The 15,241-nt window shown below is 30.8% G+C and overlaps 1 protein-coding gene across 2 annotated transcripts in view; it reads left to right on the top strand.

Annotated features, from left to right (window-relative positions):
* LOC116770344 (calmodulin-binding transcription activator 2) overlaps window positions 1–15,241 on the top strand; it is an 82,248-nt gene that overhangs the window by 50,254 nt on the left and 16,753 nt on the right. For both annotated transcript variants that reach the window (XM_061527809.1, XM_061527810.1), the window contains exons 5-8: window positions 2,597–2,732; window positions 11,279–11,350; window positions 14,292–14,436; window positions 15,139–15,185. In XM_061527809.1, the coding sequence (XP_061383793.1) occupies window positions 2,597–2,732; window positions 11,279–11,350; window positions 14,292–14,436; window positions 15,139–15,185 (400 nt within the window). The remainder of the gene's footprint in view (window positions 1–2,596; window positions 2,733–11,278; window positions 11,351–14,291; window positions 14,437–15,138; window positions 15,186–15,241) is intronic.

Here is a 15,241-nt window from a genome sequence, read left to right as displayed (position 1 = left end):
CACGAACATACATTTTTGTTTATAATTTACAGCGTGCGATAACTGTTAAGCGTTTGCAATTTACTTCGTGATACAATTACTTAGAGGTAATTGCATCTTTAGCGCCAATTAATCGGTACACGTCATTTAATTTACACTCGATATCCACGGTAATAGAGTTACAAATCGAGTGATAATAAATTCTTTGGCACCGAACAACTTTAATTTAGTTTGTTGCACATAGGATTACCGAAGTTGCGCCTTCCCATATTAATTGTATGATATTAGTATTAGGCTATGGAACACGATAATCTAATCTAACTTTTGAGTTTAATGCTATAACGGATAATATTTTGTCCTACAAGCGCTTCGATTAATATATGTAAGGTACTTTGTCAAAGACCCGTTGAGACTTAAAGTCCTTTCAAACAGTGCTGTAATATATTCTTACTAATTAATTATATTTTTGTTACAATAATATTTCCGACTCATTCCAAGTATTTTTATATTGCTATGAGACTCCAATTTTATATTTTGAAGATTGTAGGATATTTTGCAGGAGTCTCTATTTCATATTTCTAGTTCTTTTGTAGAATATTTTTAAGTATTTTAATTTTGGCATAAAGCCGGTCAATATTTTGTGAACATAAACAAGATATGTCGACAAAAGTCTTATAGATATACAACTTAAAGAATATCTTGCTATGTAATGTACAAATTACAATCAGTTGTTTTTATAGTTGTATTGGAATTGATGACTTGTAAGTTAAGTAAAATTAACTTAGATATACATAAAACATATTTCCATATCCGTGTGTGGTAAATTTTGTTGAACGCTTGAAAGTAATCTTGAATTAAAAACGAAGTTTTTATGAGTGAGTCTTCATTTTTTATAACTGCGAAATGACGTTAATATTTATACAACGGACGTCCATTGAGTCCGTTGTGTGCATCGTAAAATAAAGGTGGGAATTTATAGTTGCACTCTAGAGTTATTAAGTTATTTAGACCATAAACTGACCTGTTATGCTCCGGGTCGTAAATGGTTTATCTTATAACGCTCTCTATTAATACTGTACAATTAGAGACCCGACTTTGGTTTTATCGTGATGACAATTAGCGTTTGTTGCGGTATTGTTTTTTGAGTTTAAAATTAACTGGTCTCTTTATGATGGAAGCTATTATTCTATATCAATGTTTGTTTTATTAAATGTAAATAATTTAAAAATCGCGAATCAATGTATTTATTTCATTTCTACTTCATCAAAACACACGCAGATAAATTTGTTCAGCGAATCCTTGTCAAGTTTGGGGTATTTGTATTTCAATAAATAACTTATTTGTAATCTGGAGTTTCTACTCACATAACATGGAATTATTTTTACTGCATGTGCTTAAAATTATTTCTATGGACATAAAAAACGCGCGCGGCATCGGGTAGCGTTCGCCGGTTTTGCGAACAGCCAAGCTTTGTTGAATCAGATTATCTGCTCATCACTCAACGCTTTGATTCGCTCACCATTAATCCACACCACACATACCGTACACTCACACAATCACTAATTACTCGTAATAATAGCCACCCTTTCTGCTCCATTTGATAATTACATTACAACGTCAATATGTAAAAGAATTCAGCTATTTATTATAGTTTATTGCAGTACATATATTTAGAATGTCACTTATATTTAGTACCTTTTATAAATGTAAATGTATCTATATATTTGTGTATGAGTATTTACTACTACCATTTGTATAAAATTTTCTATTTTAATCCAATTTTTTGAATTATTTCAAAAAATCTCGACTGACACAAATACCATTTAATTACCGTAAAAGAAAAAAAATATATATCCAATTATAAAACGTCAAAAAAAAATGCAAATGTACGTGGAATTATGATTCGAATATGAGTCGGACGTCCGGTGATTTGTTTATCTTATCGCTTCGTAATAACAGTTAATCGATAAATCTCGGAAATTGTAACGAGCCGTACTCGAACCGGCTAGACTTTCGATTTATCGAATAATTACGAAAGCAAAAACGATTTTATGATTACGCCTCCCTTTCATCGGCGTTCTTATATTTATTGTTATTAATTTTAAAATAACAGCTTTTAAAATTTATCAATTAAGAATTTCATAAATCGCCTCGATAGAACCTTAATATTTTATAACGGGTTCTGCTTCGAATGATTTGATTAAATGTGGAGCTTCAACTGATACTTGCCAAATCTGCTGCCAAATCCATTCCCATGTAATCCGTCCATCCATAAGTTGTTACGATTTGAGAATGAATGATGAATTCAATCAAACCCCGGCTTGTAAAAGTGTATCCGCTAACACAATTATTTATTTTATAGGAAATGAAAGTGGGTTGAATTATGATTTGTTTCTTTTTTATATTTATTATAAGTGTTTCCTGACTATTCAGATTTCAGTTCTAGATTTTCGGTTTGTAATAAAATGTTAAAACCTTAGTTATGAATATATAAAAAAATGACTGATTGCAGGGTGCGGCGGCGCAATTAATTCCCTTTGTAATTACATTTTCAATTACCCCAATTTTAGGCTTTTGATGTATATGTAAATTAATATTTTATTTACTTTTGTTTCAGACCAAAAAGTGGGTCTATGCTTCTGTACAGCAGAAAAAAAGTCCGTTACCGACGTGATGGATACTGTTGGAAGAAGCGGAAAGACGGAAAGACCACCCGAGAAGACCACATGAAGCTTAAAGTGCAAGGAACTGAGGTTAGTACTATCATAAGATTTTATGACTTAGTGTTCTATAACCTTCTAATATTTCACTTTGATAATTAATATTGTTGAAAGCTATTTATTTATAACACATATTTTAAATAGGTAATAAAGGATTTGTTAGTGGTAATATTTTTATTGCTAAAATTTTCATTATTATAATATTTTAATATATTTTGTATTCTTTAAATTAGAAAAATTCACACGATACTTGACTTCTTTTTCGTTTAAACCCATCTATATTTTTTTTAACTGTCAATGACATTTTAATAATGTTAAATTGTTAAATGTGAAATAGATGACTGTAGACAAAGCAAACATGACGTGTTTGTAGAGTTCAGCGAACGCCTTTTTATCTTTTAGCATATTTGATGTGTTGTATGTGAAAGTTATACAGAACATCCTTTTAGCCACTCACGTGTCAGTTACATGATATTTGTCTTTTTGCTCTTATTGTAAGAATGAATAATGTAAGACGTTCATATTAAATAAATCCATTATTAATTATCACGTTACTACAATCGCTGTGGATTTTTAGCATAAAAGTAAATTAAAATGCCATTAAATATTTCATTTATATTAAAATGTATTAGACAATTTTTTGAATATTGGATCTACTTCGTTATTTATCTTACAAGTTATAGAAAAGTATTTATTTGTAGAAGTCAATTAATTTCCAGCGTCAGTGTATCTCATTTGAAGTATGACAGCTTCAGTGGCAGTGACGTCAGCAAACATAGCTAGAATGCAAGATTATGAGGAAATTTAACCTAGCAATGTTTGCCATACAATGTTGATTGAGTAGTGTTTCCTGACTGGTATTTCGGCACGCTATCTGCTATACAATAGTTCGAACTAATGTTTTTGGCATTTGCTTTTTTTTTGGTACCACTATCTTTCTTTTCAACTTCATGTTCCAGTCGGTTGTTAATATTTTATAATTTATTATTATTTTTCATTGCATGCTTGTTTAGGCGTTCAAAGTCATCATATCGTTCTTCCTAAACATGACATTAAATGTCCGTTGGAATTATTGGATGTCTTTATTTCGTTTATGTGACACCTATTTTAAGATGACTGTATAGTGTCGTCAGAATGTGATCAAATATAATGGCGAAGAGAAAACAAAATTCCATTAACAGCCAATTCAAATAAACAAACAGCTGACCGGTACCTTTCGAAACGGTTTGATGGATAAGCAAATGAATCTACCAATTAACTACGTGATGGGAACCACTAATTGGAGTCGATCACGTGGTTTGTATATTCTTCTGTGGATCTCCAATATTGAATTCATTATTTTGGATGAGTGACACTCAAATGTTAATGAATTTGAGGACGCGTGCCCAATGTGAATCTCATTTTGCAAGGTTTATATTGTCGAGTAAGTTATTATTATAAAATTGCGCTTATCTGATGTTTTAATGGCAGCGGAAGGTCAACTTGTAAAATATTTTTGAAATGAAAAAAAGAAAACTAAAAGATTAAATTCGAATCAAATAAAATACTTGTTTTCGCTGGGGTCGTGAGTGTTGCGTATTGTATTAAATACTATGTTTTGATTATACTACATCTTGACCTAGTGAAGTGTCAGAACAATGCGCTATACTAAATTACACTTAAAATCCGTTTTAAAAACCCAAAATAGGGTACAACAATTAAGAATAATGGTAAATAACGCGTGTTATTTTGTGTAATTACGTTAAACTGTGTGCTTAATCCGTAGCACAGTTGAACACAAATTCACATACTGGCTAGCATCAGCACGCTAGTGCCTCGTACTTAGTTTGGAATTATGCCAATTATGGAAAGGTGGACCGCGACCTTCTTTGGTATCACTGGCTTTTTTGTACAGTTTTTTCGAAACACGAAGTTGGACTAATTTATTATCAAAACTTTAGACTTTTAACATTTAGTTTGTTTTGTAGAATAATGTTGATAATTAGCCAGTTGGAATCAAATTTAAGACTTCGCATACAATGCAGGCAGGCACAAATGTGGCATAAATACAAAGATTCCGAGAAGCGATAACAGTCCAAAGCTGTGCGGGAATAGCAAAACAAAGACATTTCACTCCACCTCATGTTAGTGTACCTGAAGTTCTAACAGAATAGATACCGCCGCTGTGATATAAACACTCGTTGTCTCAGATAGTTTAAGATGTAGGAATTGCCTTTACAATCTTAGCCACAACACAGAGCAAGTTAAGGTAGAGTTAACATTTGTAACAATACCTTTAATGACGTGAAAGATAATTTTTCTCTATAACAAGTATAATTTTTCTTAAATTGTAATACGTTGTATTTCTTTTGCTATTTCCAAATTTTTATTTTCTCTTTTGTCTCATTAAAAAATATCTTCGTTTATATATAAATTACACATGAAAATCAAATGTGGTATATTACACCCGTTTTTGTATGTATCTCCCTATGCCGATAAATTTTTTATTTCTTTTTTGTATTTTATAAAATATTTTCAAGAAACTTAATTATAAGGTGTTACTTACAACCACTAATTGCAATACCAAAGCATCACATGCAATACGTAAATTACAGAGCAAACATTTTATCTTAAATTCTTGGAAAATCGTTTCCATATTTTATAAGAACCAAGTGGAATTCATAATAATGCAACAGTCATAGCTACTGTAGCATGTGTTAATTAAATGTACAAATCTCTAGGCTTAGTTATAATTAGGAAATGATAATAGTATGTTATTCATTAATAAAAAGTTATATTGTCTCGTAGCAGTAGAATCATACATGTCAACAATCAACTCAGTAATAAATATCAAATAGGTATTTGTACGGACGTTAAATATAGAATTTTGAATAAAATGCCATCGATTCGAGGCAGACATCATTATGAGATAAAATGGCCGTCTGCTTCGGACTGCGCTTGAATGCCGGGACTCTAAAATATGCCCAATAAAATGCATGTTAAGCCATTATTCACTCGTTTATCCAAACATGAAGATTCGTTTATAATATTTCTTGTCATTAACACGTAATGAGCTTGAATTGTTATGTGATATAATGTTTCAGTTATCACACTAATGAGGCAATAAAATTTTATTACAAAGCAGAAAGTTTAATTAAGAATGGCTTATCTATTTCCTGTTAAAATAAATTACATTCAGTGAAGTTACAAAATAAATAGACAAGATCCTCTTATTTTTAAAAGACTTAGCAACTTACCTTCAAAGGTTCTTATTCCTATTAACGGAAATATATTTAGTCCGGCGCCCTCAGCCGCTCAACTTTTAACGAAGGCACTTCATATCACGTGGGACTGTTAAATAATTTTGTGAACTCGAGTAGAGTTACGCCGTAATTAATTTCTGTTATTATTAAAAAAAAAGATATATTATTAAATTAGTTGCTATAGGTTTTCTTTATAAATAGCGAAATATATGAAATGAAGTAATTCTTCTAGATTTATTCTAACTATTGTTTTGTTATATGAATAGTAATTTAAAATGTCTCACAATAGTTAAGGTCAAATCTAGTATTAAGATTGAAATATGATACAAGTTTTACTTCTAATAAAAACCTTGAAAAGAAATTATCGGTGAACCGCTTTGGTCGAAGAAACTGGTAAAACATATAGAATTTAAGTGGGACATTATGAAAACTTGGATTTTCAACGTTGATCGTCTTTAATGTCTGAATGAAATGGCGTGAAAGACTCCATATAAAGTTTCGCCGCCTTTCCCAATTTCTTTACCACTGTGTCAGTTAATTCGATAATTATTTTCAACATCAAAGCCTAAATTTTTTAGACAAAAGTGATTAACAACGTATACGCATTTCATTTTAATTTTATGTTAGAACTGAATGCTTAGGGTTCTGTTGAATTTATAAGTACTTCACGCATAAGTCTCCTTGAATAGAACTAACTCCAAGTCGAGTGGTGAACTCGTTCGTAATCATTGGGGGATGTGATTGAATTTTACGGAAACCTTCGAATATTTTTACATAAACTAGCAGCGAATCCAATATATCACGCATCGTGATTTTCAAAAGTTTTTTTTAGAAAAAATATAATTGAACCCCTTGTACTCTGGTTACCGATCAATCATAGTTTTATTTAATAAACAACTTCACGTCACTTCAAAGTGTATGTAGAACCTTACATGGGTATAATGTAAAACATATCTACCGTGAGCGTCACCATAATCAGAAACACAAAACAAGCTAAGCGTGATTCTGTCACTATCACGGCTGATTTGGCGAGCGATAGCGCTTACGTAAGCAAGGTAAGCTGGCGCTGCGCCAGAGTTAACAGCTATTGGTCTGAAAACAAATGCTTGGATCTACTTGACCGATTCTGACAATTGTTTGGGAGACACTGTATTAATTTGAGAACCGCTGTCATCTATACTGATGGACGTTCAGTGGCCGACGGTTTGAATGGGCCTTCGGATAAATCAGTCAACATCGGCCAATATTGAAAAGCATCGATTAAGTTGGTTTAAGTATGGAGAAAACTCGACGTGCATATATTTTGTCTTTGTTGATGGTACTTACTATATAAGAGTAAAACAGGGTTAAAAAAGAAGTTAAAATTTCTAAAAGGTTTTAAATGCATAAAAAATTCGAACTGAATTTCAACGTTATCGTAAAGTCATACAGGAGTTCGATAGTTGATATCCAAATATTCCACAAGATCATTTTACTACGACGTTGCTCTCATTCTGATATTTGCAAAGATACTTCTTAGCTTTGAGTTAGAAGGTAGATAAACAGATTGGCGGACGGCCAACCCAGGGTACTTCCAGCGAGAAATGTCACACAAACTCAGAGTCAAATAACATTTTGCAGACTCCCTGAACAGGTGGACACGTCTCTGCTTTGCCGAAAGAAAATTCAGCCGGTCACAGGAATGTAGATGCCTTTTTAAAAGGCAGCGGATTTAAAAGTGAATTAGGTTCCACAACACATGATAACAGTATGGACATTGATAAATGAAAGGATTTAAACGTTTTTTAAAACGAGGATTTTATGAAAAATGATAGCCTCGCCAAATTCCTGTTTCAATTTGTCTCACATTTTTATACTTTTACCGTTAACAGCTATGAGCTTTGAGTGAGCATTACTAAAATTGTTTAATGGATTTCAATTTTAAATGCTTTTTAAAACTTACAGCTGAAAACCCCGAAACACTAACGAATATGTTCAAAGATCTTGTTCCCCACAAAGTAGAAGTACTATAGTTGATTGATCGAGATAAGAAAACATCCTATGATAAATTACTCCAACTATAGACCGACTGCTGAGCGTACGTGATATAAGGGAGGATGTGAGATTCCACTTCAAATTGAAATCTATTGATGAAATTGTCTGAGTGCTTTTTGTATAGACGGAATATAAATTGTAAATTATAAGTTTCGAACAGTCACTTATTATTAATTACGTTGTGATTTAGCATGTATGGAACGTTATGTTTGGATCTTATATTATTTTTGTTACGTAACTTTATTTATATTCGTATCAAGCTCTCTAGTTAAACCAGTCAACAGTAGAGAGAGTGTATGTAGTTTGTTTAATTTTCTGATTTGCTGTTTTGTCATTGCATATATTACGGGCACACTATTTGTGCAGTTGTTTATGTTAATAGGACTGCCTTGTATTGCCAACTATTTTATTTTAGTTCTATGTTAAACTAATCATAAATTTCATTCGCGTTGTAATACGAATTTATCATTTATAATGTTAAAAATACACAAAGTATTTTTTCAATAAACTATAGAGTATTTGAGTGCTACAATTTAATAACATATCATCAATGAAATATTATTTAAATTCTGAAATTTCTGTATTTTAGTAAAAATAAAAAAAATAGTAAATCTTTTAGAATTAATAACATTTTTTTATTTAATTCACTACCGTAAGGTTAAACGAGATAAATATCACGAAAGGGAACGCATTGTGCCGCTGGCGTGACATTCCCTCAAGGTTTATCGAATATTTGTGGGTCAAAATATAATTGGAGATACAAGTATATGAGTTATGGATCGAAGTATCATGATTTAAAAATTAAAAAAAACAGTGGTCTTTATTATAGTGGGGGATAAAATATTAATAAATGTATAACATTTCTAATAAAATAATTTATTTATATAAAAGGAATTCTGATATATTTACATTGGTTGTAATCAGAGGTGAGTGTCAAATAAATCGTCAATTCAGTTTTCTCAGACCTATTTTGCTATATAATATTCACACGAGATCACAATTATTTTCTGATGCTCTTAAGACAAGAAAGATATTACCAAATATCATTTTGCAAGGAATAAAACTAATCTTATTTTTTTTTCTATAACCTTAAAATCTAACATCGAATATCGGAATGACCCGAAAATTCAATATAAAAATCGTTATTGGGCTGATCATGACGAAATACGACTCGTAGCGAGTTAGATCCATCCAATTGGCAGGTTAACATTACACACATTCTATTGGATTGTCCAAATGAGGCAATTGTGTGCTTTTGTAGGACGGTCATTCTAGATCGGCTGATACAATGTACGTTGCATTGGTCTATTCTGTAAAGAGAATATGATTCTTAAGATACGAAAACTTACAGTGAATAAATAACAGTTGTCTTGAATGTGTACCGGATTTTCTTTTATTTGTGTTGAGGAACTAACAAAAAGCTTTATGCAAGGCTTTGGATAAAATACTATTCATGTTAGGATTCCTGCATATAGTTTCTGAAGCCTTTTTGCATGACCATTTTAAATGACTATAACTATCTGCTAACTAAACCACAGAAAGGCTCCGGTCGGATAAGCTCTGGAATTTTCCCATTTGTTGACAGAACTGTAAATTTAAATCCAAACTGTGGTATTTTTCTTAGTGCATAATAAAGTTCTTTGGTGTTATAAAAATATTAATCTTACATATTAAGATTACAAATCCCCACAGGTGAAAGTATAAACGTAACATTTATTTATATCAATTAGATCGTAATTACATTAAAATTTTATCTAAAAAGGCATCTATAAATTTTTATTTGCATAGAGTTATTAGAAACTAATAACATTTTTTTTTGTGTTCGCTTATTATTATATATAAGGAACTAAAAAACACTGCTTTCATTTAAGGAAACGACCTTCAGTTTATGTAAGGGAATAAGAAAATAACTATCCTAAAAGGACAATAAAATTTGTAATTTAAACTGTTATGAAGCCAACATTAAATTATACCGATGTGAATGCCATGTAAACATGTCTATTCACTTATAGCTGCTGGGTGTCAACACGTGTTGAGAGCTCTCGACATACTCTCGTATTACAGACGAATTATTTGATGAATGACTTATAGTGAATATGTTAAGTTCACAAACCGGCCTACAGACAACTAATGTGTTATTGTTTGATACATCGCAGCACATAAGTTATTAAAATTGTAATGCGGCTCAAAACTCGTAAAGAATTTCAATAAAAATATTCCAATAATATTTCGAGCACGATTCCGTGCGACCGCAATTGACTGTCGGCAATTTAAAGTTTTTACACTCTAAGTGTTAGTTGGGTGAGGGCATCTAAAATAAATTTAAAATTGTAGTAGTGGTCAAAGTCGCCACGTGCTCCTGATACGTGGATGGTTGGTGCTGAATAAAAGATTCCGGGATGACCGCTGAGTGCCGGCGGCGCGGAGGTCTGCGTCACAGGAAATTATCATTAGCTACTTGTATTAGCTGAATTAAATGAGATGTAGTTCTATTAATAACAACATGACATTTACTTTAAAAATGATTTTTATTTTCTCAAACTCATAAAATTGTTGATATTAATATTTTCTTGCTTTTATACTTTCATAAGATGCTCGAATTAAGTTTAATTTATTCAAATTATAACCCGCTTAAGCCTATTGAATGGGCAACAGCTTACTCGGAGAGGCTTTCTAGGCAACGAAGTTAGTTGAAGTGCCAATAGTAGGTTACCCTTGTTTTAGGCCACTGTAAGCTTCTCTGTGAGAGTTTAACAAATTGTCTAAGCTCGTTCGATTTAATGGAACACTGTGCTCTACTAATTGCTCTCGTCTATAATAATTATGATTGACAATATATCGATGGAAAAATTATGTAAACAAACGATGTATTGTTTTTGATCATTAAAATATATGATTCATAAATAACCAATAAAGCTCACACGGATAAACTTTGGTGAAAATTGCCAAAATATTTATAACGAGCTGTGAAAGATTAAAGCAAATAAAACTGAACTTTTCCATTGAAATAACGCGATAAAAGTACACAGATGATTTAATAGCTACATTCGTGTATACAATTATTGTTCCCTGAACTATTTAATACACTTGCAAAGCTACAATAATTTAATATTACACTATGTCATATTTTTATTTTTTTCAGAATGTTTTCTTTTTAAATATTTATTATTCGTGACTGATGCGTTCCCTCATTACTCTATATAAATATGTTTTTGATATTAGTAAATAAAGATTTAAAGAAACATTGTTTAATTTATGTGGATTAAAATACGGAGATGTAACTATTATTTATTTCTTTTTCAGTGCATCTATGGTTGTTATGTGCACTCGGCAATTCTACCTACTTTCCATCGGAGATGTTACTGGCTTTTGCAGGTAAGTTTATAAATTTTTATTAAAACAAAATTATTTACTCACTTCCATAGATATTCTCATTACTTGGACAGTTTGTAGTACACAAAATGAATTATTGAGATGATATCAGTTTGTTTGATGTAAATGGAGTTAGATCCGAGCTTAAGAGATTTACTTTCCTCAAATTTCATAAAAGGAAACTTGAAAAAATTAATTCAATAATGTCAAAATAGCACTTCGAAAGTGGTCGTAACTTTCCAAATTATTATTAAGTATAGAAAAAGCGTGATATGTATTTTACAGTAACAGTAACTCTTTAGTAGATACTCTATAGAGCACAGTATATTAACATGCTCTTCGTTTTGAAGTAGGTGAAGTTATTTTATTATGATAATTTAGTAAATGTTGTGAATTTATAGGAAAGACTTAAGATAGCGAAAATATGTTCATATAATATGATATAATGTAGTTTGTTTTATTCTTTGCTTGATTCTTATATTAAATATATTATTAATATCATTAACTCTGACGTTTATTGATGAAAAACTCGAGGAAAGTAAAATGTATATGATACCTTATTCTCACTCGAATGATTTTTAATGTCCGGCTTGAAAATTCTTTTGAAATATTAGCATACTTTTGGCTTAACACTGTTCCTGTTTAGTAATAACAAAACAATCAAGTTCATTAATATAAACTCTAATTTATAATAAGATGATATATTTAAATTATGACTAAATACTTATACTAAAACATTTCCCGTTCCAACTAAGATACGTTCTGAAACACGGTTTCGATATTATATCAGGATATAGAAAGAAACGCGAATGAAAGTTCCCGCATCAATATTTGAAATTTATTTTCTTTCGGATTTTTGAAATATTAGTTGAATCATTCAAACTTTTACCGATATAATATTAGAGATTACCAATGACTTGGTATGAATACTGAAGTTTAATATTATCCTTTATTTTTTTATTTCTATTAACGGATTTATAATCTGATAAATTTAGATTTTTGAAATTAGATTAATCGTGTGTATAACAAAAATTAATCTCCTTTAAACCGTATCAACGTAAGCTCGCTTCATATTAAATAGAAAATATAAATAAGCTATTAATTATATAAAATTCATGAAATCAAACGAGTTTAGATCTCTCAGATATGCTAGGAATTTTAAATCATCTCAAAATCCTCAATAGATTTCGGTTTACGCCGAAATGTGGACTGTATGTAATTGAATTTCTGATAGCACCGATGCATCCAGCCGTAGCCAGTAACAGGTGTCAATACTTGTGACGTGATATAACATTTATATCTGTAACTGTACACGTTAATATGTATGAGACGGCGAGCATTTATTGCTTATAAACGGATATTAGGCGTTAGCAGTCGCTTCCATTGGAAGCGGCCGATTATTGGCTGTTTCGGAATATTTGTGTATGTAAATCTCTGGATTAAGTTCACCTACGTTACACAGGAATCGAATTATCACAGTGTAATTTGAATTTAAATTTGTTTTAACTTCTTTATCATGCTCTACTTAAATGTCTGACTCTATAGTATTGACAAAATCAGTTTAATTTTTGACTAAAGTTGTCGTGTTGCGAAATTTAATTAACATTGCGATTGTTGTTGTTATATAATATTTAATCGATTTCATTTTGGTAGTCACAGATTTTGAACAAATAATTTTATACTGAGAAGCTTTAAAACAATACTTCATCGCTAAAAAACCTAACCTTTCAGATACCCAGTGAAATCTTCTTCATGTAACAACAATAAGCAAGTTTTAATCTTTTAAATCATAAATCTAAGCGAACTTATGTCCCGCTGGATCTAAACTCCACTGGCTTCGGTTATGGACATAAAAACAATAAAGATCGAGGGTTGCTGATATCTCAATGTTAGATTTTAAAGGATTTTAATTTTAAATTACTACCGGTTATATTTCAGATCAATACTGATGTTATTTTTTATTAATGTTTGTCAGATTTTGTTGTGTTTAAGATAAATTTAAAAAAGAGTATAATAGTCGCGTATAATAAATATAATAGTGACGTATTTCATGAATTGAGAGCCAAAAAAATAAGAATTAACGTGTGGATGTGGTAATATATATTTTTTACGTGTAACAATAAAAGAAAATTAATATTATGTCCGTGAAATCTATTACAATGCCTCATTATTTTTTTAACTCATTTCCATCCACCGAGTTCCTCCTGATTTTGTAATATTATATTCATACACTGTTAAGTGATAATTTTAATTAAGTGATAAAAAACCACGAAATTTGCAATAAAGCACACGTGCCCAGTAGCAACCCTGTCCAGCGGCCATTACATAAATAATTCCGCCATGTTTATTGCCGCCATTTTGAAGACAAATGGTTAGTTATTACGGCGCACTCCGTTTTACATTCGCCGTTGCCGTTGAAAATTAAAATATTGTGTATTACTTATTTTTCACTAACTGCGTGTGAGTCGATTTAGCGAACGTCCTGTATGTCGGGAGGCTTTATTCCTCCGAGAACTGTAGTTTTTAGTTTTTGCTCGGCGTCGGATCCCCCGGGGTTTATGAGGTTGGATATTGCTCGTTATACCACATTTCGTTTTAATGAATGGGGTGCTTGTACTAAATCTTCGAGCATCACTTCACAATCTAGTGTTTATTTTAATATTTATTTATTGTTATGATCTCTGTTTATTATTCCTTAAAAAAATTAATGGTTCTGCTCACACGATTGTTTTTATTTCCGTTATTTATTGGCATTTTATTTAAATCTCTTTGGATGTGGGGTAGCATATCACTTTTAATGTTTTGTGTTCTTTAATAAACAAGAAAAACAATCTAATAATTTACAACTTCTACTTATTTAAACTTCCAATTTAAAACTTTGAATATTTGTTATTTTAAATGGTTTGTTTCGAAGAAATGTTTCAATTTTTTTTTTTCAATTCAGAATCCCGACATAGTATTGGTCCACTATCTGAACGTGCCGTACCCAGATGACAACAAGTTGGCTACCGTAGCCCCGAGCCTCGCGCTCTGGGCTGATAAAAAAGAATGGACAAAAGACGAACTCGTCAGTCAATTGAAGCCAATGTGTGAGTAATTTTTTTAATATATTCTAATAAAAAAATAAAGAACTACTTCATAATAAATTGTAAATGATAATTAAAATTTACAAATCACATAATGCGAGTTTTTTTTTTCTAACGTTTAGCCTGGGTATATTACATTAGAGTTTTGATCAAATATTTTCAGAAGATTTTGCCTGGTAGAGTAACAAATCTCCATAATTCTTTTGGATTTAACAAAATATTATTTTGCAATAATTGAAATTTATTTATTCTAAGAGGCATCAGAAAAAAGTATACAAAAGACTTTCTAGACGTAAAGATAATTATAAAGTTGATTAAATAAATAACTTCAACGTTGTCTTAAAAAATATTTGATGCAAAAAGAAATTAATTTAAAATATACAGATACTCATTCATATAATGTATACTTAATTAAGTCTCGCTCAGAAGAAAAAAATTAAAAAAATTGTTGTCTGATGTTCATAAATGTAAAGCACTAAAAATTAAAAAGCAACAAGCAAACTTCGCCCTTTCATTGAATATTTATGAACAGGGTGGGTGATAAAATAATTACTCTATATTAATACTGATCTTAATTGATGTGGATCATTATGGCCATGAATTTGTAGGCGCTTAATGCTAATTACCCATACTTTTGCATTTTAAATTACGCTTAAAATTATTATTCGTGGTTATTGAATTTGTTTACTTTGTTTTCGTTTTCAGTCTTTAGCGAAGATGAACCGGACGTAAATAGTGACTTGGAAATATCTGTAAGTATTCTTAAGAGTATATGTATGTGATTTTAATAATTAATTTATATGAACAC

The sequence above is a fragment of the Danaus plexippus genome (genome assembly GCF_018135715.1).
Source record: "Danaus plexippus chromosome 13 unlocalized genomic scaffold, MEX_DaPlex mxdp_15, whole genome shotgun sequence".
Taxonomy (NCBI): Eukaryota; Metazoa; Arthropoda; class Insecta; order Lepidoptera; family Nymphalidae; genus Danaus; species Danaus plexippus.
The sequence above is the reverse complement of the archived record's forward strand: the minus strand, read 5'-3'. Positions and strand labels throughout refer to the sequence as shown.